The sequence below is a fragment of the Neopsephotus bourkii genome, unplaced genomic scaffold (assembly GCF_033783945.1).
Source record: "Neopsephotus bourkii isolate Nb327-2 ecotype Australia unplaced genomic scaffold, CSIRO-AGI_Nbou_v1 NB_959, whole genome shotgun sequence".
Lineage (NCBI taxonomy): Eukaryota > Metazoa > Chordata > Aves > Psittaciformes > Psittacidae > Neopsephotus > Neopsephotus bourkii.
In genome coordinates, this window is record NW_026901453.1 from 1 (window position 1) to 27,320 (window position 27,320).

At 54.8% G+C, this 27,320-nt stretch overlaps 3 protein-coding genes and 3 non-coding genes across 7 annotated transcripts; 5 read left to right on the forward strand and 1 right to left on the reverse strand.

Moving 5' to 3' along the window:
* Positions 1-3: 3 nt before the first annotated feature.
* On the forward strand, positions 4-7,345 carry PABPC4 (poly(A) binding protein cytoplasmic 4; the record flags this gene model as incomplete). The annotated part of the gene is made up of 14 exons (XM_061358950.1): positions 4-90; positions 398-513; positions 986-1,125; positions 1,373-1,467; positions 2,062-2,199; positions 2,752-2,847; positions 3,343-3,615; positions 3,863-3,950; positions 4,118-4,237; positions 4,796-4,923; positions 5,551-5,644; positions 5,728-5,858; positions 5,937-6,036; positions 6,996-7,345. Coding segments are annotated over 13 exons (1,593 nt in total), but the record flags the coding sequence as incomplete, so codon positions are not given.
* Positions 2,477-2,608, forward strand: LOC133215170 (small nucleolar RNA SNORA55). The gene has a single exon (XR_009726328.1). It is a non-coding gene; the product is annotated as a small nucleolar RNA SNORA55 (small nucleolar RNA).
* Positions 3,119-3,247, forward strand: LOC133215169 (small nucleolar RNA SNORA55). Its single transcript, XR_009726327.1, has one exon. It is a non-coding gene; the product is annotated as a small nucleolar RNA SNORA55 (small nucleolar RNA).
* LOC133215171 (small nucleolar RNA SNORA55) lies at positions 4,364-4,490 on the forward strand. The gene has a single exon (XR_009726329.1). It is a non-coding gene; the product is annotated as a small nucleolar RNA SNORA55 (small nucleolar RNA).
* Positions 7,346-7,834: 489 nt separating the features above from the next.
* PPIE (peptidylprolyl isomerase E) lies at positions 7,835-11,104 on the forward strand. Of its 2 annotated transcripts, XM_061358911.1 has the most exons (10): positions 7,835-7,886; positions 7,975-8,073; positions 8,157-8,200; positions 8,821-8,847; positions 9,018-9,099; positions 9,650-9,750; positions 9,851-9,974; positions 10,052-10,237; positions 10,721-10,863; positions 10,937-11,104. In XM_061358911.1, exons 1-10 carry the CDS (start codon positions 7,856-7,858, stop codon positions 11,003-11,005), a joined length of 906 nt encoding a protein of 301 aa, XP_061214895.1. In that variant the 5' UTR covers positions 7,835-7,855; the 3' UTR covers positions 11,006-11,104. The 2 variants fall into 2 exon arrangements, with proteins under 2 accessions (XP_061214895.1, XP_061214896.1); XM_061358912.1 differs by lacking the exon at positions 8,821-8,847.
* Positions 11,105-13,158: 2,054 nt separating this feature from the next.
* LOC133215139 (bone morphogenetic protein 8B-like) lies at positions 13,159-25,367 on the reverse strand. The gene is made up of 7 exons (XM_061358910.1): positions 24,941-25,367; positions 19,366-19,558; positions 17,919-18,067; positions 16,287-16,499; positions 15,575-15,654; positions 14,785-14,895; positions 13,159-13,337 (listed from the first exon to the last, which is right to left on the reverse strand). The coding sequence occupies exons 1-7, from the start codon at positions 25,365-25,367 to the stop codon at positions 13,188-13,190; spliced, it is 1,323 nt and encodes a 440-aa protein (XP_061214894.1). The 3' UTR covers positions 13,159-13,187.
* Between the last annotated feature and the right edge of the window lie 1,953 nt (positions 25,368-27,320).

Consider the following 27,320-nt stretch of genomic DNA (forward strand, 5'->3'; position numbering starts at 1 on the left):
AATGTCTTCATTAAGAACCTGGACAAATCCATTGATAACAAGGCACTTTATGACACATTCTCAGCGTTTGGGAATATTTTGTCCTGCAAGGTGAGATGTGGTTGCTTTGTCCCATTCTGTTCTAGCGGTGACGTGGTCAGACACGTCCAGTGTAGGAAGCAAAAGGGACACCTTTCACTGAGTGAGGAGTGGAGTCTGTAAAGATAGAGATAACCAAAAGTTCAGGGATTACTGAAGTTACCTCAGATTGGGTCATGAAGTGCACAAGTCTGAAATACAGATAATGTCTTCCTAGTGCTGCTCCTTGGCAGTAACCTCTTTCTGTGTGCTGTGTCTGAGTGTGACAGAGGCAGAAAACATAGTCAGAGAACTGACATTCTGTTCTCCTTCTACATAGGTGGTGTGTGATGAGAATGGCTCTAAGGGCTACGCGTTTGTGCACTTTGAGACACAGGATGCTGCAGACAGAGCCATCGAGAAGATGAACGGCATGCTGCTGAACGACCGCAAAGTGTGAGTGTCACAGCCAGCAGCACCAGCGAGCGCATGACCCGGGATGCATCTCGGTATTAACAGGGACACACAAGGCACTGGTTCTCCTGGCCCCAAGCCTTGGCCTGCTACCTCTCCACTACAGGGCTGGTGAGTGACCCTGCCCAAGCCATGGCCTGCTACCCCTCCATCATGGGCCTGGTGGGTTTCCCTGACCAAGCCTTGATTTGCTGCCTCTTCACCAGTGGGCTGGGGTGGGTTTCTGTGGCCAGTACTCTCCACTGCAGAGCTGGGTGGGCGTTCTTGGCCGACTGTAGGACAGGTGATTTTTCCAGTTGGTCTGTGGCCTGTTTGTCCTTCTCTTCTGCTGTCACTCTTGTCCCTGTGCCCAGCTTCTACTACACACTCATTTTTTGCCTCGCTACAAGTCACACATTGCTTTTTCCAGTCTCAAGAACAAGCTGCTTACTGGGATTTTCCTTCTTTCTTACAGATTTGTTGGGAGATTCAAATCTCGTAAAGAACGGGAGGCTGAGTTGGGAGCCAAAGCAAAGGAATTCACCAATGTTTACATCAAAAACTTTGGGGATGACATGGATGATGAAAGACTAAAGGAGCTCTTCAGCAAATACGGTAAATTCGGAAACACTTCTAATGAGGCTGTGAATTTCATGACCCATGGCAGTTTAACAGGACCAGTGTCTGGTTCTGCCTGGGTCGCTTGGAAGCTGAGGAACATAAAGAGTTGATGTGTGGGCACTAGTTGTGCCAAGTGTTAGACAGGAGGCAGAGGCTGCCGAGAAGAGGAGAGAGGGAGGGCTGGGAGTTCAGTCTTGAAATAGTTCTGTGGTATTTTACTAACCCTGTCCCTTGGTAACAGGTAAAACTTTGAGTGTTAAAGTGATGACAGACCCCACTGGAAAATCCAAAGGCTTTGGCTTTGTAAGCTTTGAAAAGCATGAAGATGCTAACAAGGTATGACCGGTTTTTATGCTGCTTGGGTATCTTCGGAGAAGAAAAACTTGGTTTATCGGGGAGATTGTGAAAATGAGAGAAAATTCTGCCTTAGGCATAACCTCTTCCAGATTTGGGAACTTAGAAACCTTTTGCACCTTACTAGCTTGACATTAAATGGTAACTTGGCATTTCTCCAGCTTCCTAGATCCACACAGAATATAGTGCTGTAATCAAGAACATTAAGTGCTGAAGAAATATTACAGTGCAGGGTTTGAAGGGGGAAGCAACAAGTGAGAACATGGCTTAGAAATGGTCTTCTCTGAGCAGCAGGCTTATTAAAATTTGGCCTTAATTTCAAGAAGAGATGGGGATAAATTCCCAAGTTTCATTAGTCCTGCAGGTAGAGTGGTGGTGTCATTGTGGTCTCTCCTGATCCCTTCAGCTTGTCTATAATTAGCCTGTTGTTACACAGTGCAAAGATAAAGGGTCAGCCTTGGTTTATTGCCCAATGGGCAATGATACAGTGTGAGCTTTGGACAGTCCTGTTTTCAACAGGAATAGTTGCTGTCTCACTTTAGCGCTTGACAGTTTCCTCTTGACCCCTCTGTCCAGGCAGTAGAAGAAATGAATGGGAAGGACATCAATGGGAAGATGGTGTTTGTAGGCCGAGCACAGAAGAAGGTTGAGCGCCAGGCAGAGCTGAAACGGAGGTTTGAACAGCTTAAACAAGAGAGACTCAGCCGGTACCAGGTGAATTGTCTGTTCCTCTCCTGAGTTAAGGCACCATTTTCAGTCTGTTGGCAAAGTAGACATTGTCCTGTGACAGATCCTGGGAGTTAAAATGTAAAGGTATCTGGGGACAAAGGGGCATCAAGGCATAGTCTTGGCAATGCGAGTGTGTGGGAGGACATGAGAAAGCAGCCAGTCTCCTTTACTTTCAATGGGGATACCTAGAAGGATGAAAGAGACAGCAAAACCCTCTACTGTTGTCTCTAATTTATGGCAAAACTGGGTCATGTCAGAGATAGCATCAAATCTTTCCCAGGTCATGAGATACAGTGCTGAACTGGGGATACATGATGCAACAGAAAAGCAGAGGAAATCCAGACAAGCTCCCTTTCACCACAGTGGGACTTGTCTCTACGCCTTTGCAACATTTATTGCTTCAGCTTTGGGTGATATGAAGGGAACACGATGCTAAATTAAGGTTTTTTCAGATAAATTACATCTCTGGCAGATGGATGCTAACAGTCAATGTTTTTCTTTGATGTTATGAATGCCTCATTGTTCTCTTCCTTCTAGGGTGTTAATCTATATATTAAAAACCTAGATGACACCATAGATGATGAAAAACTGAGGAAGGAATTCTCACCTTTTGGCTCAATAACAAGTGCCAAGGTATTGTGGGCTTGGGGGCTATTTGGATTGTAAAGCCTGAAGAAGGAACTGTATTATCTGACCTGGAATTGAAGGGCAGTTCTCCTGTTCCCAGATCATTGTGATCCTGAGAACATCTGGGCTAATAAACACACAAATTTATTTGGGTCTTGGTGGGATCTTACTGAAAAATTGCTTCATTCCCTCATCAAAAAAGGAGGCAGGAAGTGTGAAAAGTGCTTGTTGGAGGTGACTCCCAGTAAGCATGACATGGCATTTTCCTTTAGAGCTTGCACCAAATCTTTCCCATTCCTTACTGCTCAGTGTGGGCCTGGGGACACATGGTGCGTACAGAAAGGCAAAGCAAATCCAGGCAGGTGACTTCTCAGTGGGTACCTGCCTCTACACCTCTGCAACAGTTACATCCGACCTGCCTGAAATGTGATGTGTTGAAACGTGGGTTCTTAGCTTAAGTTCTTGTTCTGGTGCTCCACTAGCAATTGATCTTTACTGCAGGTGATGCTGGAAGATGGACGGAGCAAAGGGTTTGGCTTTGTCTGCTTTTCCTCTCCAGAGGAAGCCACAAAAGCTGTGACAGAGATGAACGGGCGAATTGTGGGCTCAAAGCCGTTGTATGTGGCACTTGCCCAAAGGAAAGAGGAGCGAAAGGCCCATCTGACCAACCAGTACATGCAGCGCATCGCTGGGATGAGAGCCCTGCCTGCCAACACAATCATTAACCAGTTCCAGCCTGCTGCTGGAGGCTATTTCATGCCTGCTGTGCCCCAGGTAAGCTGAGCTGGTGTGGATTTTGAACCTGTCTTGGAGCTGTGGTGGTTCTGCTGCAGTAATCTCACTGAGCCTATAAACAACTCCTAATGAGGGATGCAGGCAGTGGAGTTAATTCTGTGACTTCCCAACTGCCTCTTAAGGCGACTTGAGTGTTGAGTCCTGGCAACAGCTGCCAAAACATGTTGTGAACAGTGTTTGTTACTCACTTAGGTGTTATCTCTGAGCTTGTCTAATCTTTCTTCAGGCTCAGAGCAGACCTACTTATTACGCACCCAATCAAATGGCACAGATGAGACCCAACCCACGCTGGCAGCAAGGAGGAAGACCTCAAGGTGAGAGGAACATTTTTGGCTGTCTGACCTTTTTGGCTGTACTTTCCAACAAGAACAATGTGCATGCTCTCCTTGGTGTACTCAACCCCAACCTGCTTCCTGTAGCTGACTGTCCTGACTTGCCAGTTGGTTCTGTTTTGAGGATTTCCCCTCATTTCTTCCATTAGGCTTCCAGGGAATGCCAAATGCCATGCGCCAGTCTGGACCACGGCCAGCACTGCGCCACCTGGCCCCTGCTGGCAATGCCCCGGCCTCTCGTGGCCTCCCTGCCGCTGCCCAGCGAGTTGGTAAGGTGTCTGCTTCCAGGCTCTCCCCTTGTCTGTGAGGGATGCTCTCGAGATCTGACTTCTGCTTCCAAAGGTGTTTGCCAGATACGGATAACCAAAGACCATTAGAATCAGTGGGCAGAGACAGCACCTGAGTCTTCCCTATTGCTTGCTGTACATTGCAGATCTGGGGGTAGTTGGTGCACAGCAGTGGAAATCCAGATGGGTTGTCTTCCACTGGTTTGGAGCTCATCCCTACACCTCTGCAACATTTACCACTCAAAGAGGGGAAAAAAAAAAGAAGCTCTTCAGGTTATGGATATTGTTTTCAGAGTAGAGCATCTTAATTAATTCTATACCAATGAGTAGTTCAGAAAGTACCTGAAGTGCCAGATGTGGAATCCCTGGCTTACTGTCAGGGAGAATAGCCCCTTCCCCTAAAGTAGCCAGTTGCATTTTGCAGACTGCTTCCTAAAGAAGTTCTCCTGAGCGTAGTTTGGCTTCAGCAGTTACCAGCAGACATCCCAACTTGCACACTGCTGCAGGTGTCTGTAGATCTGCTCTCTTCCTCTGTTGCAGGAGTGGGCGCTGCAGCACAGAGCTTGGCCCCTCGCCCGCCCGTGGCTGCCCCGGCTCCCAGAGCAGTTCCTCCCTACAAATACGCCTCCAGTGTCCGCAGCCCGCACCCGGCTGTGCAGCCCCTGCAGGTACCACGAGGGGCTGGCCTGGGGACTCCCTCCGCTTGCTGCAGTCCAACAGGATTTACGTGCAGCTCAAGTGTTTCTGCAGAAACCTGAAGCTACTTTTATAACCCAGACAAGCATCATGATTTGGAATTCAAAAACCTGGCGATTGTGCCTTTGCCAGAGGCAGTTGCTTCGCCTGCCTTGTACTTGCAAACCGTTTTCCACCCAGACTTGCTGTAAGGGTGTTTTTCTTGGTTCTTTGCTTTCCCATTTTGCAGCCACTTGTTCTCTCACCTCTTTGCCCCATCCTCACTTTGGGGTCATTGATCAGTTTGCTTTTCCCACAAACCTGTGTTGTAAAAAAGAGCAGGCGTGGATGTTGCTCTTTCTCAGTTGCAGTATTTTTTTGATCCAGTTTCTGCAAGATACTTACAGTGCCCATGTGTGACACTGAGTTCAGGACTTGGAAGGGAGCATGTTTGTGAACCAAGGGCACCTTACCTGTCCTTTCCTGAAACACCAGTCTGCTATAAGCTTGACAAAGGTTGTGTTTTTGAAGGAGGGAATGGATGTTGTCTGATTGTCTCTAAATATGAAGCAATAAGCCCTAGTACCTGATGCAGAACCTTCATGTGTGCACTTCCATAGGCACCTCAACCTGCAGTCCATGTGCAAGGACAGGAGCCACTGACCGCCTCCATGCTGGCTGCTGCCCCCCCCCAGGAGCAGAAACAGATGCTGGGTAAGGGAAACTCCATCAGGTTTCAAAGATGACTTTGTAACTGAAACTTAACTGTCTGAACTCCCTTCTTTTGTAACCCCCAGGAGAACGTTTGTTCCCTCTGATCCAAGCTATGCACCCCAGCCTGGCAGGGAAGATCACAGGAATGCTGCTAGAGATTGACAACTCAGAGCTGCTGCACATGCTGGAGTCTCCGGAGTCCCTCCGGTCTAAGGTAGATGGCTTGTTCTGTTAGGTGGGGTGGGGAGCTCTGCTCAGGAGAGCTGCTCTCATGCCTGAATTGTCTCCTGAGGTGGAGGAGGCTGTTGCAGTGCTGCAGGCTCACCAAGCCAAGAAGGAAGCTGCCCAGAAGGTGGGCGTGGTTGCTGCTACCTCTTAAACCAGGAAGACTGGTGAGTGTCTTTTGTCCTCAAACTCACTTAAAAGCTTCCACATCGGAGGGAATAAAGTGTGATGGTTTGTGAATGCAGCCAGTCTGGAGACCCATGTGCAGCACTCGTCTGAATTCACTCCATTCTTTAAAATCCAACTCAACCCAACCCCCTGATGTGTTTTTTTTTCCCCAATATAATGCTTATTTTGTGGTAGCTTTAGAAATACTCTTCAGAAATCTTACTTTCATTAAGCAGCAGAAAGATGGTGTGTCAGTCCCTGACATGTTCCTAGCAGTTGACACGTCAAGGAAGGATTAACATACTGCATCTTGTGAAGCTGCTAATCTGGGAAATAAAAAGAGACACAAGATGCTTCAGTGACTGTGAGGTCAACACAGTGTGTTCCTGCCTGTTCCTTAGCCTGACAATCATCTGCCTACAGTGTGTATTAAGGTGGTGGTGTTGGAAATGTCCTTTCACTGCATGGGTCTGTCCAAGCAAATGCCATCTCCTGCGTTTGAAGCTGGCTCGTGTTTAACCTTAATAAGGTTTTTGAATATTTGGATGCCTCTTCTTGCTTTTATGATCCATTTTTCTGTGGGTTGTCTAGAATTGACAACTTCAGTTCTTTTTGTGATGCTGTTGTGATCAAGGTGTCCCAGCTCACAGGGGTGCAGAACGGTACCTCCATCCATCCATTCTTCAGTGGCTCCAGTTGCTAGCTTCTCTGTGAAGGAATTGAAGAGTTTCTTGTCAGATGATCAGAAATGGGTATTTTCCACAGCTGTTAACAGCCTTTCCACACCTTGCAAATGATACTGGAGTCACTTAAAAGATATTTTAACATATATGCATTATATATCAATACAATAAGCTCATATTGGAGCTGAATTATACATGGCTTGTGCTGTGGGGAACTTGGCTCTCTGGATTGAGGTGTGCTGGCTGTGGGTAACCATCTGCCTGTTTTCTTCTAGGATGCAAAGAAGCCAAATAGCCCCTTTGTAGCCATCAGCTGAAGATGTTTGGAGGCTCCTCCCTGTCCTGCAGATCTCAATGCCATGCATCCTATCACATAGTTTATTGCATTTTGTAAATTAATCTTTAAGGTCTTATTTAAAAAGCCAGGTCTGAAGCTGTAGATCTCCCAAACCAGAACTGGGCTCGCAAGCTTCTCGGTTGTGGCCAGAACAGAGCTACCCTTTGTGTCTTCTGAGGAGGACGCCAGGGATTTTAGGTTGGAAGTATTTTGTGGTTTTGGTTTTAAACTCAGCAATCCAGTTTGGAAAGTCTGGAAAGCATTTATCAATAAAGGAATAAAATTCCACTCTGTCATCTTCATTTGCTAAGTGGTGTGATAGAGCTCCGTGCAAATTCGAGTGCATATGGTTGCTATGTGAAGAGTGTGATTGGAGTTGTTATTGCTGACCGTGGAGAGAAGCTGCTTGAGGCTGGGGGACAGCTGTTTGTCAAGGGCAGGGAGTATGTGGGGCTTCCTCTGCATCTCCCCACTGCTGCAGAGCAGCTCTGCTGCCCTTGGGCTGCATTTTAATGCTGGTGTTCATGGTTTGGCTGCTCTTGGAGAATCTGTTGACATGAAAGGGATCCAATGGAGTGCGGATACGGTTTCCTGGATACTGCTTCCTCCACCTTCCCCCTCGAACGCCGCCGCATGCCGGCAGCGGGGTCAGTCAGTGCTTTGGGCCCGTTTGGGTGCTCCGTTGGAACCGACAGCGCTGCCCTTGCGCCTGCAGTCGGAACAGGCAAACCGTGGCCCGGCGCGGGGCGGGAGTCACGTGATTCCGGGTCGCGCTTGTCACGTGGTTCCGGCGCGAAGATGGCGGCCACCAAGCGGGTGCTGTACGTAGGTGAGTGCCGGCGCCGCTGTACGGGTCCGTGCCCGGTGTCCGCGGCCGCTGCCCGGGACCCGTATCCGTGACCGATGTCTGCCCGCAGGCGGGCTGGCGGAGGAGGTGGACGAGAAGGTGCTGCACGCCGCGTTCATCCCCTTCGGCGACATCACCGACATCCAGATCCCGCTGGACTACGAGACGGGTGCGTGGCCCGGACGGCGCTGCTGGGCGCCCGCGGGAGCAGGTGTCGGTGCTGCCCGTGACCGCTCGCTTCTTCCTCTGCAGAAAAGCACCGCGGGTTCGCATTTATCGAGTTCGAGCTGGCAGAGGTGAGGCGGGGGCGAGGGCACTTCCTAACCGGGGGGGCTTCGGGCTGGAGCCTCCTCCTGGTGGATGCGGTTGGGGGCAGCAAATGGGGGTTACCTCTGGTGCTCCTCTGCTTTTACCAGATCCCACTTTCTTACGGGCTGAAGCATGGGCACTGCTCGCTCGGGCGGGTTTCTTGGCTTCGTGTATTTCATAGCATCTCAGCCCGGTTTGGGTTGGAAGGGACCTCAAAGCTCCTCCAGTTCCAACCCCTGCCACAGGCAGGGACCTCTTCCACTGGAGCAGCTTGCTCCAAGCCCCTGTGTCCAACCTGGCCTTGAACACTGCCAGGATCTTACCGCCTGTCCTGGGCTTCACAACCAAGATCTCTTCTCCTCTCCCAAACGTTGGCGTTAGCAATAAAGCATCTTAAACAAAATGGGTTTATGGGATAAAATGTGGGAAGAGGGGCCCCATGTACTGGATTGGATACTGCTCCTGCAAAGATCCAGTGGTTCATATATAGATGAGGTTTAGGAGCACAGTCCCTGGGCAGTCTCTTTTACATACATGTGCTGAGCTTTGCTTTGAAAGGGAGAGAAGAGGTGATATAATAATGATCTTCTTTCACCTCTTTTGGCAGGATGCAGCAGCAGCGATTGACAACATGGTAGGGACCCTGTTCGCCCGTGGGGACGAGTGGCTTTGCTGCCTTCCCAGCAGTGAGGCCCCGCATGGTGTGGGCTACACCAAAAGCTCTGTGGTTCTCTATGGGGAGCTGGGGGGCACGGTGATTTTTATACCCTTTGGTGGGCTTTGTTGTGCTTTTCTCCTCGGCAGAATGAGTCTGAGCTCTTCGGCAGGACAATTCGGGTGAACTTGGCCAGACCCATGCGAATTAAAGAAGGATCATCCAGACCTGGTGAGTTGGTGTCTGGGAGGGGAGAGCATCCCCATGGGTGGTCAGAGCTTCGTGCACCAGACCCTAGGGCAGAGACCTTTGTTCTGCTTCCCATCTGGGGAGCTCATGGGTCTGAGCAGCATCCAAATAACTTAATATAACCACATAACCCAAAATACTCCCTCGTTCCTTGGGTGGAAACGCTCTTGGCTGCACTTCTGATTATCTTCATGCCTGCTGACAGAGGGCACAGCGTGCACACCATGCCAGGCACAATTGCACACACAACTGGCCACATCTGTGAAAGCAGAGGGGGCCAAGCACTCATGCAGTGTGATGGGCAGTGGCAGCGAACAGGCCACAGGCTTGCCCTGTGTATAGGCACCTCTGGGAGGAAGAAGAGGTGGCTTTGTCTCTTCTTTGCCCACATGCTGTGTCTCCTGGGGTAGGCTGTGCCCTGACCTGCGCAGTCGTGTGTGTGCTCATGTGTGTGCTCACATGTATGCTCATGTGTGTGCTCCTGTGTGGCCCTTTGGTTCCTGTGCCCTGACCCTTCCTTTTGCCATCGCAGTCTGGTCAGATGATGACTGGCTGAAGAAGTTTTCGGGGAAGACTTTGGAAGAGAACACAGAGGAGGGAGGAGCAGAGGCCTCCAAAAAGGAGGTGCAGGAGGTAGGAAAACCGTACGGAGCTGTCTGTATCCCTGCTGCCCCGAAGGCTGAGAGCTGCTGGAGGGGAAGCAGAGGAATGTCATCCCAGCTCCTTGGTTCAGGGTGAGCCTCCTGCCAAGAAATCCCGGGCGAACCCTCGGGTTTTCATGGAGATCAAGATCGGGAACAAACCTGCGGGGCGGCTGCAGATCCTCCTGCGCTCGGATGTGGTGCCCATGACCGTGGGTGAGGATGGGCTCAGCCTCCCCGGCGTGGAGCCTTGCAGCAGACACAGCTCTCACCTCTCCCCTTGCCCCGCACAGAGAACTTCCGCTGCCTCTGCACCCATGAGAAAGGCTTTGGCTTCAAAGGGAGCAGCTTCCACCGCATCATCCCCCAGTTCATGTGCCAGGCTGGCGACTTCACCAACCACAACGGCACCGGAGGCAAATCCATCTACGGGAAGAAGTTTGATGATGAAAACTTCATTCTGAAACACACGGGGCCAGGTAGAGCCATCTCCTGGGCAGGGCCTGGGGGGCAAAGGGGCTCAATGTGATCTAGGGGCCACCCTTGGGCTGTGTTGATAGTCACAGCCCTGAATTACAACCTGTGTTGGCAGAACACTTCTGGTGTTCACACACTGTGAACTTCCAGTGTTGCACAGTGGGAAAAGAGTTTCAAAGCTGCTTTCCTTTGATTTTGAAGGAGTCACGGTGTGATTATGAAGCACAGCAGAAAGCAAGCAGGTTTATCTCCATGCAAACAGCTTTTCTATTACTGCAGCTATAAATGGATGAGCAATCTCTACCCCTTCCCATCTTATCATGCTTGCATGTGTTTCTCTGTTGTTTCCAGTAGTTTGTGGAGTTTAATACCCAGAGGCTCTCTTAAAACTGGCAGTGTTTTGCAGGGTGTGGGGATGGGGTTGGGTCAAAGCCTCAGCTCCCACGCTCCCACCCCAACCAGAACACTGCCCTTGATGATCACAGGGCTGTTATCGATGGCAAACTCGGGCCCAAACACCAACAGCTCCCAGTTCTTCATCACGTGTGAGAAAACAGACTGGCTGGACGGGAAGCACGTGGTGTTCGGGGAGGTGACGGAGGGCATGGACGTGGTGCGGCAGATCGAGGTAGGTGTGAGCAGAGCCGACCTCCTTCCCACCCTTGGGCTTCGTGCCTCTGACTCCTGCTCTGCTCCCCAAGGCTCAGGGCAGTAAGGATGGGAAGCCAAAGCAGAAGGTGATCATCTCCGACTGCGGGGAGTGCCCCTGAGCGTGGGCTGAGCCTGGCCAGGACGGGACAGGACCCGGCTGGGATGGGGTGGCCCCGTGGTGCCCCAGCAGTGCCCATCTCCAATGGCTCCTGGGGTGATTCCTGGTGTGAACGTGTCCATGGGCTGATCCCTGCAGGGATAAACGGCTTCCAGGCCGTGCTGCTCCTGCCGCTGTGTGCTGAAGGACTTGGTTTGGTAAAAATAAAACCTAGTTTTACAAATACCGAGGGCCTGCCCCCGGCTGTTGGATCCTCACTGGGTGAGGGTGCTCTTTGCTTTAGTGCTTCCCTCATCTTCTCAAATCTGGTGCCTAAATCTGTGGGAGCTACATGCGATGGGGCAAGAAGAACTGAAGGAATCTCATGCCTCTTCCACAGCAGGATCCCACGGAGGTGTTCTGGCGTGTCTCTGGCCCTGTAGTCTCCTTTCCCATCAGCAGAGGGAGGCAGGTCCATGGCTGGCGGATGTCCTGCTGGGAAGCCAGCCTGGTCCAGCTCCATCCCCATCTGGGGTTTGCTGGGATGTGGGTGGGAGAACAACGTTGGGACAAGGAGCTCCAGGAAACGAAGCAGCCCTGTGGTTGGTTGTCAGAAGAACAGAACTAAGTGATGAGGCTGGGGGAAGTGGTTTCATTTTCAAAGTGGGAAGAGCCCCGTGCTTTTATAGTTCCCATCAGTGGGAAGGTGATTGATTTGGGGTTTCCCATGAAATAATGGCACTGGGTACTTCTGGGAATGTGTGTTCCTGGGGAGGAAGGGATGTGTGGGGTTGGAAGCAGGGATGGGGGATGCCAGACCAGAGGGGAGGATGAGGGGTGCGTGGCTGGGGTTTAGGGAGATGGTTTCTGTGCTATTGGGAATTCCCAGGTTTGCCAACCTGGCTGCTCCCAGGGCAGGGTTGTTTTCCATAATAACCACAGGCTGCCTCTATTCACTTCCTGCTTTTCCACACTGGTCGGGGGTTGTGCGTTGCCCTACAACTGGGACAAGGTGAGATCCAGGCACCCGGATGGGATCCCTGACAAACAGCCAAACGCACCCCGCATTTCCTTCCCTTGCTCCCTCCTTGTCTACGAAAAGCTGAGATTTAAAGGCCAACTCCTTGCAGTCACCTTCAGCACCCCCTGGACCAGGGGGAGCCCTTGCTCCGTGCAGGAATCACTGGAACCCGTGGCCTTTCTCTTGCTGCACAGAGCCAGGATCACATCCTGAGCTGATTTCAGGTGGAATGAAGTCAGCAGATCAATTCTTCCCAAAGAAGTGGGACCTTTCCTTGGGAAGCGGGGCACTGGCACGAGGCAGACGTGATGCTGATGGGTTTGTTGGGATCTTTGCCTGTGGCTAGGCCAGGATGTTTGTTCAATGGCACAAGGTTCCCTGGGTACCCGAGCTGCGAGGCCAGGCCCTTTCCTTTTAAAAGCAGAGCAAATAAGGGAGAACTGTGCAAACAGCGCGGGGAAGCTGCGGTCACAGCCCCGCTGCAAACCCACGGGATGGGTCCAGGGGTGAGCCCAGCCATGCTCCCATCCGGAGCGATGCTGCCTGCCCTCAACCCTGCATCCCACCAGCTTGGCAGGGCTGGGTTTGGGCAAACAGCGACCCTTTTAGCTGATGCTGAGTGTGTTTTCATTGCGAAAGCACACACCCTGGACAGAGCGCTGCTGTGCTGTGGCATTTCTCAAAGCACACGGAGCAAGAGGAGCTCCCTGGGTGCTTTCCAGCCGAGGTGTTTGTTTTATAGCAGTGGTGCAGCTCAAGGTGGAGTCTGAGTTTTGTTTCTCCCCCCCCTGCATGGGGTTTATGAACCTGAAGTAAACAGGGAGGCAGCCGGCTCCTGCCTGCTGCTGTTCTCATGAAGGGGACAAGGATGGACAGGACAAGCCCCAGCTCCATCCCACAGCAACCTTGTCCTCATCCCCCCTGAGCCCAAACAGCCTCCATCAGTGAGGGGAAAACACATCAGCCCCAGCCAGCACACACATCACCAGTCAAATCCAATCTTTCCTCTATATGGATGTGTCCCATGAAGTGTGGCAAGAGAAGAAAAGCTTTATATTATTTACATCCACTTCTAGGAAGGGCTGGGAGGGGGTTATTTTTATTGCTCATTATTCCGAATGGGCGTTGCTAGGATGCAGCCCATGGGATGCCTCGTTGCTCCGGTGGGGATGGGATGCGGCCGTCAGTGGCAGCCACACGACTTCACCACCATGTTCCGGTGCTTCTTGAGGATGACGTTGTTGTTGCTGTCGTAGTAGAGGACAGAGGTGGCGCTGAGCTTCGTGGGGGCACAGCATGCCTTGGGTACAGCCTCGGGCTTCATCAGGTGGACCTAAAGGATGGATGGAGCCCTTCAGTGCTCCGAGCAGGAGGAAAGCATCGACCCAGCTCTTAACTGCATGAAAAGCCTGTGTGAATGGGGAGATTATTTCCAGCTTCCTGGAAAAATATTTACCCTGAGCCTCGGGCAGCCCTGGCTGCGGTTTGTGTTGGATCAGGGCTCGGGGCACTGCAAGGGCCAGGGAGCCCCTGCAGGAACCTGGCAATTGGGGGCTTGTTTCTCCCTATAAATAAATGTCAATATATGGCTAAAAATCAATCAGGGCTGTGCCGAGCTTCCAAGTGTGCTTTGGGGGGGATGCTGCTGCAATAGGGATTCTCCATCAGGGCTCAGCGCTGCCCTGCATTGCACTCTGACCACTCAGCACACCCGTTATCCCAGGCATCCCCTGCAGGCTGCTGGCCCCTGCTTTCCCCCACCATGTGCGACTCATTCCGCTCTCCCGGCTCGGAAGTGCGGGGTTTTCCTGCCCAACGCTGCTATTTGCAGCACGGGCTGGGGCTGGCACCGCTCCTGTGCCCCAGCGCTTCCCAGAAGGGCTGGATCCCGGTGCCAGGTGAGTCACATCCTGCCCCAACGGCTCTGTTTTGGGAAGAGCGTTGGGTTTAGAGGTGCTGGGTGGCTGCTGGGGCCCCCTCCCCGCGCTGCAGCATCGCACCCATCCCCGACAGCTTCATTAGTGCGAGGATTAAACCCTCCTTCAAAGTCTCATTCGAGGCCTCGGCGCTCCCTGTAATTACCCCGGAGCTGGTGTGGCCTCTGCCATTGGGAAATGCAGCACTCACAGGGCAGGAAATTCCAGACATTAAAAAGCACCGGCTGGGATGCGGGGTGGGTTTGGGAAGAACGGGGCGTTGAAGCCTCCCTGCTTGGAATCTGCTGAGCCCGGGCTTTGGGCGCTGAGCCGCAGAGATGCTCTCTGGGGACCGGGATGAAACCCTCGTGTGGCTGGTGAGGAGGATGCTGGAGACACGATGCCCTTGGTGATAGGTTGGTAGGGAGGAACTTGGGGCTCCTGTGAGCACCAGGGCTCATCCCAGAGCCTGCTCCAATGGGATGTTGTTATCCCAGCAGAAACCACCTGGTTTTACCCTGCCTGCTGCTCTTAACCCCAAGTGGGCTCATGTCTGTCACAAAATCAAGAGGTAGAGGAGCACCAGAACTGCAGCATCCCCCTGTTAGGCCCCTGTAGCTCGGGTCAATGGGCAGAGCTGCTGACCCAGTGTGCCCTCACACTGCTCTTTCCATGTTTGCCTTTATGGCCCCTTGTAGTGAGCCCGTCCAGATGTGCGATCACCCACTGATGCTTCACTGGGAGCCTGCTGCTGAGCTGCACGCTCCAACCTAACCCCACTCCCTGCCCCAAATCCAGCTCTCCATTAGGACCCATTGCCCTCCAACCACTCCCTCTGTGTCCCCCCCACCAGCTTGCACTGACCAGGGACTGCAGGATGGCATGGTTGGTGGCGTTCATGCAGGAGTCCAGGGGGAAGGCGCATTCCCCCTCGCAGTAGTAGGCTGAGTACCCCTGCGGAGCGATCACCCAGTCCTGCAACACACAAAGGGTTTTTCCTGGTTATCACAGAGCCATAGAACAGTCAGGGTTGGAAAGGACCTTAAGAGCATCCAGTTCCAACCCCCTGCCATGGGCAGGGACACCTCACACTAAACCAGGTCACCCACGGCTCTGTCCAACCTGGCCTTGAGCACTGCCAGGGATGGAGCATTCACAACTTCCCTGGGCAACCCATTCCAGTGCCTCAGCACCCTTACAGTAAAGAACTTCCTCCTTATATCCAATCTAAACTTCCCCTGTTTCAGTTTTAACCCATCACCCCTTGTCCTGTCACTACAGTCCCTAATGAAGAGTCCATCCCCAGCATCCCTATAGCCCCCTTCAGACACTGGAAGCTGCTCTGAGGTCTCCACGCAGCTTCTCTTCTCCAGTCTGAACAGCCCCAACTTTCTCAGCCATGGGCTTCACCCTTTCTGTGCCCTTTCATCCATCCCCACCTCAACACCCCCCCAACGGGCTCCTCCCCGGGTGGCTGTGCCAGCATCAAGGGTTCAGTTTGGTTTTCCCACTGAACCATGGGCCACCAGTGGCGTTTGGGCTTGTGGCCATTCCCGTTTGCTTTCCCAGCTCCCGGATGGGGCTGCCCCGCTCTGCTGCTGGCCATGGGCAGTTGCATGGGGTTTGGTGTTGACTTCTCCCCATAGACAAGTACCAGCCAGCCGAGGTCCTGGAAGCTGACATAGAGCTCGTGGCGCCGGCAGACCTGCCGCCCGTCCCCAGCATGGACATCATCTGTGGGAGAAGGGGACAGCAGCATCAGCCCCCTGGTACCCGCATCCTGCATCCCGCATCCCGCCCTCCACTGCAGCCGCCCTGCTCAAGGGTGCGATAGAACAGACCCCATGGTCTTAGTCCAGAAGAACAAAAGAGGAGTCCCCGTGGTTGCATAAAGGGGAAAGAAGCTTCAGACTGGCCTGAATTTAATGTTCCAACATTGGGACCAGGGGGACTCAGCCTGGGAAGGGCTCAATCCCAGCTCTGCTCTCCATGGAGGAAACCCTTGAGGGTTTTCCAAGGTAAATGGCTTTGGGAGAGCTGGGGCTTCCCATTCCCCTCCTGCCTGAGCAGCTTCCTGGGGCTGGGACACCCTCCTGGAGTGATGCCCTCTCAGGGCCGCTTCAAAGCCAAGAGGAGTGATGCAAAAAGCCCAACGTTCAGGTATCCCAAAACTCGCCCAAAACCTCATTTCCTCGAGGGCATCGACCCCAGACCCACTGCAAACAACCCCAACCTTAAAAACCCAGAGCTCTGCTTCCCCTTGGTCAAACCGGGGTTTATGACGGGGCAGGCTGCTAACAGAAGGTCCCTTGGTCACGGCAGTGTTTTCCATAGGGAAAACCCCTCCCTGCCCACCGGTCTCTTACCGAAGATTCCCGGCAGCTTGTTGGGGTGCGGGAGGTCGTTGCTCTTCTTGTGCTGCCGCCGCCTCGGAGCCTTGGCCGCCCGTGGGATGCGTGCGGGGCCGGGGCCGGGGCTGGGGCCGGGGCTGGCGCGGAAGAACGTCACCATGAAGGGCTGCTTGGAACGGGGCCCCCGGCGCCCCAACAGCCCAGCAGAGCCCGGGTCCACGCTGTGCCCTGTGGGGACAGCACCATGAAGGGGTTTGCTCTCGGAAGCCCAGCCTGGGTTGGGTTGGAAGGGGCCTTAAAGCTCCTCCAGCTCCAACCCCTGCCACGGGCAGGGACCCCTTCCACTGGAGCAGCTTGCTCCAAGCCCCTGTGTCCAACCTGGCCTTGAGCACTGCCAGGGATGGGGCAGCCACAGCTTCTCAGGATGCAACAGAGAACTTTGCTTCTTTAGCAAAGGTTGTCACTGTTCTCCAGTGTCAAAGCCCACCCTGTTTCTGTGTTTCTGGGTCCCTCTGACCTTCTTGGCCATAATTCCCCTCCTGCCCTTCCCTGGATGCAAGGCTCACCAGCAGCATTGCTTTGCTGAAGGTGAATTGTGGTGATTTCATCTGGTTGAGTCTTGGTTGATGCCAGGACTCAATGGGGTGACCCAAGAAATACCCAAGGGGACCCCACTCTGTACCCGGCTGTCCCTTGGATGTCCTGCTGCGGGTTAACAGGGAGGAAATGGAGGTGATGCCTCTGGTTGTGTTTTGGTGGGACCCAAGAGTTTTGCAAGAGCCACGAGGCACCAGCAGGTTCAGGAGCATCTTTAATGGCCCAGGGGCATCTTTAACGGCTCAAGAGCATCTTTAATGGTCCAGGAGCATTAAAGCACCAGTGGTGGGTTGGTGGAAGAAATGGGAAAGCAGGAAAGAGCCCAAGGGGCTGCAGCAGGGCCGGGGGACTGCTGTGACCCCCCCGAGGGGTGCATGGGATGGAGCTGCCTGGATGCCAATGAGGAAAGAATGCAGGAAATACACAGCAAAGAGCTGTGGTTTGGGCATCCCAAGAGGCTGAACCCTCCTGCTCTGCTGCTGCTGCCCAAGGGGTGTATGATGTATGTCACAGCCTCTATTCCCCATGCAATGGTCATAATAGAGCAATTCAAGGATTAAAACCAAGTGAGACCCAAGTGACTGATTTTGCCCTTTGTCACTGGGAAGGAAAGCTTGGAGGGAAGGGGACTGATGAGACATTTACATCCCATGGGTGATTTACCCCATATGTGGGAGGAGTTGCTCTTTGTGTGCCTGCGCACATGCAAAAGGCATCATTGGACCAGATTTGAAGCAATGGTTACAAGAGGGTTAATCCTCGCGCACACACAGGAGGATACCTCCAGGTAAGACATTCATTAAGCCCTAATGGGGTTATTAAAGTCCACACCAGGAACCCCATTAGCATGAAGCCTTTGGGAGGCTCTGCCATCAGGCCCTGCCTGCAAACCCAGCCGCCTCCTGGTGCCGGCTTCTCCATCACATCTGTAAACCTCTAACTGCATCCAGATGAGCTCCACCATGGCCTGAGTGGCACCAGGAGGGCAGCAGAGAGGGCTCCAGGGCCTGGGATCTCCCCCATGCGCTGTAGCTGGGCAGGCACACTCACCATCATCCGTCTCCACATAGAGCCGCAGCCCCAGGTTGTATTTCTGATCCACTAACCAGTGGTTGCTGGCGGCCGTGACATCAAACACCAGCCAGCCCTCGGCCCCAGCATGCAGGTCCTGCACGTCCAGCAGGAACAGGTCAGACTCCCTGTAGGAATGGGAGGAAACAGGAGCAGGTGAGTAACAGCACCCAAAGGGCACCAGCACCGCAGGAGTTCATGGCAATGGCTCCCGGTGCCTGTGTCAGTACAGGTCCCAGTGTAGCAGGGCAGGAGGGCAGCTCCCAGTGCCTCCGGCTCTGCCCGACACCGTGGTGCCACCCTGGCACTTCCCTGGGAAAGGAATCTTCCCAGCCCCAGCTGCGGAACTGGGATGTGGCGTTGACTGGTGGGAAAGTGTGGGAGCGGTGCAGCTTCTGTGCCGCTGGTATGGTGATGGGAAGGGGAAGACCTGGGGCTGGGGCAAGGACCCATCGGCATTTCCTTCCTCATCATCTTTATTCTCATTCCCCATTCCCATCCTCATCTCCACTTCCATTCTCATACCCATCAGCTTCATTCCCATTCCCACCCTCATCCCCATCCTCATCTCCATTCCCAACCTTATCTACATCATCTTCATCCCCATTCCCATCCTCTTTATTCCTATCCTCATTCCCATTCTCATCTCAATCCCCAATCTCATCTCCATTCTCATCCTCATCTACATCATCTTCATCTCCATTCTTACCCTCTTCATTCCTATCCTCATTCCCACCCACCACCCACCCACCACCAACCCCACCCAACCCACCACCCACACACACCACCCCACCCACCCACCCCCATTCTTATCTCCATTCTCATCCTCATCTACATCATCTTCATCCTCATTCTCATCCTCTTCATTCCTATTCTCATTCCCATTCTCATCTCAATCCTCATCCTCATCTCCATTCCCATCCTCATCCCCATCATCTTCATCCCCATTCTTATCCTCTTCATTTTATCCACATTCCCATTCTCATCTCAATCCCCATCCTCATCTCCATTCCCATCCTCATCTCCATCCTCTTCATCCCCATTCTCATCCTCTTCATCCCTATTCTCATTCCCATTTCATCTCAGTCCCCAATTCTCCTCTCCATTCCCATCCTTGTCCCCATCTTCATCCCCATTTTTATCCTCTTCATTCCTATCTGCATTCCCATTCTCATCTCAGTCCCCATCCTCATCTCCATCCTCTTCATCCCCATTCTCATCCTGTTCATTCCTATCCACATTCCCATTCTCATCTCAATCCCCATCCTCATCTCCATCCTCTTCATCCCCATTCTCATCCTCTTCATCCCTATCCACATTCCCATCCTCACCTCCATCTCCATTCCCATCCTCATCCCCATCCTCTTCATTCCCACCCCATCCTACCCCACCTCCATTCCCACTCCCATCCCCACCATCCCATCACCTGTTGGAGTGCTCGGCCGCTATCTCATACACGCTGACGTGCAGGGTGCTGTTCCCGTGCCGGGTCACTCCTCGTGCCTTGTAGATGCGGAACTCGGCGGCTGTCACCGACTCGCCCGCGGGCACCTGGGTGAGGTCGAACCTGAACTCCTTCCAGTACGGCTTTGGGGAGAAGATGTCCCGGTCCTGCTCCACTGCGGAGCCAAGGGGTCAGGATGGGACCTCCATGGGCCACAGCTCAGAGCCTGCAGCATCCCCACCAACCCGCATGGGGACAAACCCTGGTGGCCCCAGCTCCTCACCCACTGAGCTCCTCTCCCAAGGGTTTTAATCCTCATAGGTTGGGTTGGAAGGGACCTTAAGGATCACCCAGTTCCATTTGTCTTGATGCAACCCATCCCTCCTTCTGCACACCCCCCAACTTCATCTTGCTGTAAACCCTCCAGCCTCCCAGCCCTATTTGTTTTGTATGAATGAATGAAGTGAAAGGAAATAAAACAAAACAATAAAAAACAAATAACAAATCATAGATAAAATTAAACAAAAAAAGAAATAAAATGAAATAAAATAAAATAAAAAAATGCACAAAGGCTTGCTTATAGTGGGAACACAGAGAAGCTGCCCCTTGTGCTGTGGTTTAGGGGCTGCAGCCCTTTGCAAGTCACCAAAGGGTGAAGAATACATCCAAAACCTCAAAATATCACAGAATCCCAGCCTGGTTGGGTTGGAAGGGACCTTAAAGCTCCTCCAGCTCCAATCCCTGCCACTGGAGCAGCTTGCTCCAAGCCCCTGTGTCCAACCTGGCCTTGAGCACTGCCAGGGATGGGGCAGCCACAGCTTCTCTGGGCACCCTGTGCCAGCGCCTCAGCACCCTCACAGGGAAGAGCTTCTTCCCAGGACCAGCAGCAGCAGAGCTCTGCCCAGGTGCTTCCTTTGAAAACTAAAACAAGGACTCAAACAAAGAAAACGTGTGCTTAAAATGTGCTTTTTAAACCCATTCCGGGCAGTAAAACCACTCCAAACATATCACACCATAAAGCTGCTGGTTTCTATGCGGGGGAGCAGCGCATCACCCCAAACCCAGCGCTGAGATTCTAATTATACATCCTCAGGTCTTTTATTTTTTCCTCTTCTTCATGTTCTTTCCCTTTTCTTCTTGGTTTTTCCCTTTTTCCCTGTTTAAAGCCCCACGCTCCCTCCAGCTCCAGCCTCACCACAAATCATGGATAAAAAAAGCCTGGGAGGATGTGGAGAGCGCTTCCTGCTGCGGGAGGCTCTGGCCGTAGGCAGGAGGATGCTGAGGAGCCAGCTCCATCCCATGCACCCCTCGGGGGGGTCACATCAGTCCCCCGGCCCTGCTGCATCCCCTTGGGCTCTTTCCTGCTTTCCCATTTCTTCCACCAACCCACCACTGGTGCTTTAATGCTCCTGGACCATTAAAGATGCCCCTGAGCCATTAAAGATGCTCCTGAACCTGCTGGTGCCTCGTGGCTCTTGCAAAACTCTTGGGTCCCACCAAAACACAACCAGAGGCATCACCTCCATTTCCTCCCTGTTAACCCGCAGCAGGGCATCCAAGGGACAGATGGGTACAGAGTGGGGTCCCCTTGGGTATTTCTTGGGTCACCCCGTTGAGCCCTGGCATCAAGCAAGACTCAACCAGATGAAATCACCGCAATTCACCTTCAGCAAAGCAATGCTGCTGGTGAGCCTTGCATCCAGGGAAGGGCAGGAGGGGAATTATGGCCAAGAAGGTCAGAGGGACCCAGAAACACAGAAACAGGGTGGGCTTTGGCACCGGAGAACAGTGACAGCCTTTGCTAAAGAAGCAAAGTTCTCTGTTGCATCCTGAGAAGCTGTGGCTGCCCCATCCCTGGCAGTGCTCAAGGCCAGGTTGGACACAGGGGCTTGGAGCAAGCTGCTCCAGTGGAAGGGGTCCCTGCCCGTGGCAGGGGTTGGAGCTGGAGGAGCTTTAAGGTCCCTTCCAACCCAAACCAATATGAAACATTCCCATCTATGCGATGGAGGTGTCCGGAGATGAAGGCATTGATGGGGGAGCTGGAGGGGGACACGCAGGCAGTACCTGGCCAGGAAGGGGGAATACTAAAGGAGGCCACAGTTAGCTGTTAACCTTAATGAACCAAATGAGCTGCCTAGGATTTGGGATAAGACTCAGAGGGATCCCTGCTTCCTCTGCCTTTTTGTGGTGCAGAACCTCTTTGGAAGGGCAGGACCAAGGGGGAAACATCCTCTCTTGCACTGATACGGGGTTAGTGCAGCAGATGAAGTTGATGGGCACGGACAGACAGCAAACATCAAACAGCAAACAGCAAACAGCCACCAGCCACCCCTCGGTGATGACCAGCAGCTTGGAGGGGGTTTCACATCACCGTGTTTTCTGCCCGGACCATGAACACCTCCACAACCACATCCCTGCAGCGGGGCAGCGCCCGGCGCATCCCCAGCGCACCCAGCACCCTTTGCCCAGGTGGGAAAGCGGGTGCTCAGCAGTGCTGGTGCTGGGGTGTGCGGGAAAGGGCCCCCCCCTTCCCCAGCCCGGAGCCGGTCCCGCCTGGGCAGTGGCCATCGATTGGCGGTGGTTGACTCAGCGGCTCCGCAACCCTCAATTAGCTGTGGGCGGATGAGCCGGATTGCGGATGGGACGCACTAAAAACACCCAGCCCAAGCTCTTCGCTCTCCTTGCCCCCTCCTGTGGCATTTCCCATCTCGCCCCTAAGAGCTGCTGAGTCTTTCCCCAGAGCTGAAAGCCAACCCCTCTGCTGCAGGCTCCCACCGCCCCACTATTGGGAAGGAAATAGAGGAGAGGCATATATAAATGGCTATGGGACCATGGCATGGGATACCCAGCTCTGTCTCTGGTGTATCCCAGCCCACTCCTGATCCCTTCCCAGAGGTGGGGTGATGGGTGACGGGGCCGCCTGCCCTTCATCCCGCTCCCCAGGTTATTTTGAGCTGCGCTTTCTCATTGTGAACTTGCTCTTGTTGCTATAAACTGCGCATCAGTCGTAATTACTGGTCCTGGCTGCTCCCAGTGGTCCCCACGATCATTTCAGACACTAAATTAAAAGGAAATGCCAGGATATTCAACCACATCAAGTGCCCTGGGTCCTAAAATAGGTTTAAAAGGAGATGCAAGGAAGATGCTATCCTTTGCTTGCAAGCAGGAAAAAATAAGCTTTCCGAAGCAGGGAGAGTCAGGAGTTATCCTGAGCGCTTCCTCCATCCTTCTGAGATGAAGAGCAGGAGCTGCAGGACACAAGGCCCAGCTGCATGGGGCCGTGGGGCAGCTTGAGCCCCCATTGGCATCCCCCAGCCCTACAAACAGCCACTGAGGGCAAGGTAGGGAAGGAGGGGACGTGTGTGTCATGGTGCTGATGGGGGACTCGGGTACGCTGTGAGCCGCCTCCTTGCCTTCCCATTCCAACCCCCTGCTCCATGATTACACCCTGCATGGGATCGTGACTCACGGCTGGTGGCTCAGCCAAGGAGGAATCACAAACCCATCCTCACCCCAGGCCTCAAAACACAACCCACCCTCCAGTCAGCTCCCAGGAATAGCACGGGTCAGGCTTGTAGGGGTTTTATCTTTGCACCAAGAAGGATGAGCCAGGATGTTGTGGCTGCCCCATCCCTGGCAGTGCTCAAGGCCAGGTTGGACACAGGGGCTTGGAGCAAGCTGCTCCAGTGGAAGGGGTCCCTGCCTGTGACAGGGGTTGGAGCTGGAGGAGCTTTAAGGTCCCTTCCACCCAAACCAGGCTGGGGTTCTATGCTCCACCATCACCAAACCCATCGGAAGGTGCCTGTCGCCCGGAATGCCCCCAGGAGGCAGTCAGGGAGCTCTGCCCGCCCCAACCGGGACCTGTTTGTGCTCCGGGGAGGTTTGTCATCTCCCCTTCCCAGGAACAAGGTGTGCCGTTGGGAGCCGCGCTCCGGCCCGGCTCACACAGCCCTGTGCAGGGTAGCTGGGAGCAAAGAGGTCCAAGTGCCCAATGGAGCAGCGACTTACCCCATTTGCATGTCCCATCAGGGTAATTGTGCAGCAAATTATGCATGCAAATGAGAGCTAGCCTTCTCCCACAGACATTAATTTAATTAACATGAAGGGACTGAGAAAGCCGCAGAAATCAAAGCCATTCAAATTGAAGGCTGGAATTGTGCTCCCCAACTCTGCTGCTCCAGGAGCACCAGGAAAGGGAGCGGCGCCAGCACCACTGCATCCCCCTCAGCATCCCCCTCAGCATCCCCCCCTGGCTGGCATCAAACCTGGTGTTTCTGTGGTGTCCTGAGGCTGAGGGGAGCTGGGATTTGATGCCCTGGAATCTCCCCCCCTTCCCTGGGATGCTGAGCTCCAGGAATCTCCTGGAGGATTTCTCCCCATGCTCAGAGCACTGCCTGTGGGGCCTCAGGAGGTGCTGAGGAGCAAACGGGACCTGTGTGGTCCTCGGGGGTGCTGGAGGAGGCACTTTCCCCTTGCAAACCCTTTGGCACACCATGGTGCAGCAGCCAAATCGAAGGAGGCATCCCTGAGCTCGGGACACCGAGCATGGGTGCTTACTGACACCCCCTGCCCTGCTTCTTGTCCCTCAGCCTTTGCACAGATGCTCCCTAGAAGCCTCATCGTGCTTGGCCTGGTCAGGGACACCCAAACACCCCTTAAAGAAGCGAACAGAGGCAGGGAAAGGGTCTCTATCCAAAAGCGTAGCCTGAGCATCCTACTGGGGTTAGATCACCCCGGTGCCTGCCCTTATGAGGGGACCCCTCGTGTGCCAGCACTCACATCCCTGCTGATGCTGGTGGGAAATTGGAGGGTCTCTGGAGCCTGACGTTGCCCAGTATTCAGCTGGGTGAGATTCCAGCAATAATCAGCATCCTTAAGGATTTCATTTGAGCCCTGATTCAATGTCCCACCGCTGGTAACCGAGTCCGTGCTGCTGCTGTCCCACCCGCGGGCCTGCAACCGCTTCATGTGAACCCACTGAGATGGGACCAGGGACCGTGGTGCCCTCTCCCAGCACCCCGGGGTGCACCCCGCGCCCACCTCCCCCCTCGCAGCACGTCATTAAGCTCAGCTCCATGCAGAAGCCCCGTTCCTGACCGGGGATGCCCTGGGGAGGCAGCGCCGCACGGGGGATGCTCGGAGCCGTCGGGTCTCCAGCCCCGGTCCCCTCCCGCAGCCGGAGGCCGAGGTTTGTTCCGCGGGGTCTGGGTCGGGCTCGGCTCAGCCCGGCCTGGAGAGCTCCGTGCCGTGCCCAGCCCCGACGGTGCCGCCGCCGCTGCCCCGTGCGCCCCGTCCCTCCCTGTACTTTCCGGTGCCTCCACCCGCGGTCCTGCCCGGTCCCTCAGGTCCCCCCGCAGGCTCCGGTCCTGTCCGCTCGCTCTGATCTGCCCTGGTTCCCCCACCGGCTCCGTCCGTGAGCCCCGGTCCTCCCCGAGCATCCCGGTGCCTCCGCAGGCTCCGGTCCCTCCGGTGCGCTCCGGCCCCAGCAAAGCCGCTTGGACCCTGCCCGCACCCCGCGGTCCCCGCCGCCCTCCCCGGTGCTCCCGGAGCCGCTCACCCACGTTGACGAGGCTGACCACGGTGTCGGCGCGGCTGACGACGCTGCCGGGCGGGGGGCTCTGGGTGCTGAGCCCGGTGAGCACCGGCCGCGACACCGCCGCCTCCTCCTCCTCCTCCTCCGCCTCCTCCTCTCCGGCCACGGCGTGGTACAGGTCGAGCATGAAGAGCGGCGCGGCGGCGGCGGGGCCGCGGGCAGAGGGGGGGTTCCGCGGCCGGGGCCGGCCCGGCAGCCCCAGCACGGCCAGGATCTCCCGCTGCACGTCCCGGCGCTCGCCGCCGCTCAGCCGCCGCTGCAGGAAACCGGCGGCGTGGAGCCGGCGGCGGAGGACGCTGCCGCTGCCCAGCTGGCAGAGCGCGGCCACGGCGCACAGCAGCCACAGCGCCCGCACCGGACCCCTGCCCGCAGCCCCGCGCCCCGGCCCCATCGCGCCACCCCCCACCCCCCCCACCCGGTGCGGTGCTGCCCCGGGCACGGGCACGGTCCCGGCCCGCCCCGGCGGGGCGAGGGAAAGGGACGGTCCCTCCGGCGGCACCGCCCCGGCCCCGGCCCCGGCCCCGGCTCCGGCTCCGGGACGCCCCGGCCCTCCCCGCCCGCGGCCCCGGGGCGCTGCGCTGGGCGCCGAACCCGTGGGCAGCCACCCCTGAGGATGCTCAGCCTCAGAGGCACCCAAACCCACGGGCACCCAACCAAACCCATGGGCACCCATCCCTAAGGATGCTCACCCCTGTGGCCACCCAAACCCATGGGCACCCATCCCTAAAGATGCTCACCCCTGTGGCCACCCAAACCCATGGACACCCAACCAAATCCATGGGCACCCATCCCTAAGGATGCTCACCCCTGTGGGCACCCAGAGCAAACACCACATATCCCTAGTGATGCTTGCCTCCATGGGCACCCAAACCCATGGGCACCCAAACCCATGGGCACCCATCCCTAAGGATGCTCACCTCTGTGGGCACCCAAACCCATGGGCACCCATCCCTAAGGATGCTCACCCCTGTGGCCACCCAAACCCACGGGCACCCAACCAAACCCATGGGCACCCATCCCTAAGGATGCTCACCCCTGTGGGCACCCAAACCCATGGGCACCCATCCCTAAGGATGCTCACCCCTGTGGCCACCCAAACCCATGGGCACCCAACCAAACCCATGGGCACCCATCCCTAAGGATGCTCACCTCTGTGGGCACCCAAACCCATGGGCACCCATCCCTAAGGATGCTCACCCCCGTGGCCACCCAAACCCATGGACACCCAACCAAACCCATGGGCACCCGTCCCTAAGGATGCTCACCCCTGTGGGCACCCAGAGCAAACAACACATATCCCTAGTGATGCTTGCCTCCATGGGCACTCAAACCCATGGGCACCCAAACCCATGGGCACCCATCCCTAAGGATGCTCAACCCTGTGGCCACCCAGAGCAAACAGCACATACCCCTAGCAACACTTGCCTCCATCAGCATCCAAACTCATGGGGAACCATTGCTAAGGATGCTCACCCCTAGGGGCACCCAAACCCATGGGCACTCATCCCTAAGGATGCTCACCCCTAGGGGCACCCAAACCCATGGGCAGTCACCCCTGTGGATTCTTGTTTCCATGGGCACCCAAAGATCATGGGCACCCATCCCTATATGGATGCTCACCCTCATGGGCACCCAGACCCGTGGGCAGCCACTCTCACTGACACACAAACCATCGGCATCCTTCCACACGGATGCTCACCTCCATGGGCACCCAAACCCATGAGCACCCATGCATATGAGCACCAATACCAACGGCCCACTCTCGTAGGCACCCATATCAATGAGCATCCACCATCACTGACACAAACCATGGTCATTCACCCCTATGGATACCCAAACTCACGGGCACACAAACCCATAGGCATCCATCCCCAGACACCCACTTCAGCAGCACCCATCCCAAAACAGGTCCTTACCCTGTGCACCCACTTCCAGAGACACTGACCTCACCAAGCACCCACCAGACACTCACTCTCATTGGCAAACACCCACCCCAACGAGCACCCTCCATCACCAGTGGGTACCCACGCCAGCAAGCACCCATCCACCTAGGCCTTTGGATTATGGGCTTCCTGGCTCTGTCCTGCAAGGGAAACCTGTGTGCAGGCCCCCATGGTGGGCTCAGCCATCGCCTCCCTGCAGGGGATGAGCAGCTCCAGCTCTCACAAATCCAACACTGTGGAATAAAGTAGGAGGCAAGATCGTTTATTACCGCAAGCAATTTTAATACAAAAATGTGTCTGGTTTTTAAACAATTCATTGGTAGAGCTTCAGTTTTGCCTCAATTTCAACCAATTGAGAGAATCACACAGCAACACGGTCGGAGCCGGAGAGGAACAGCGGT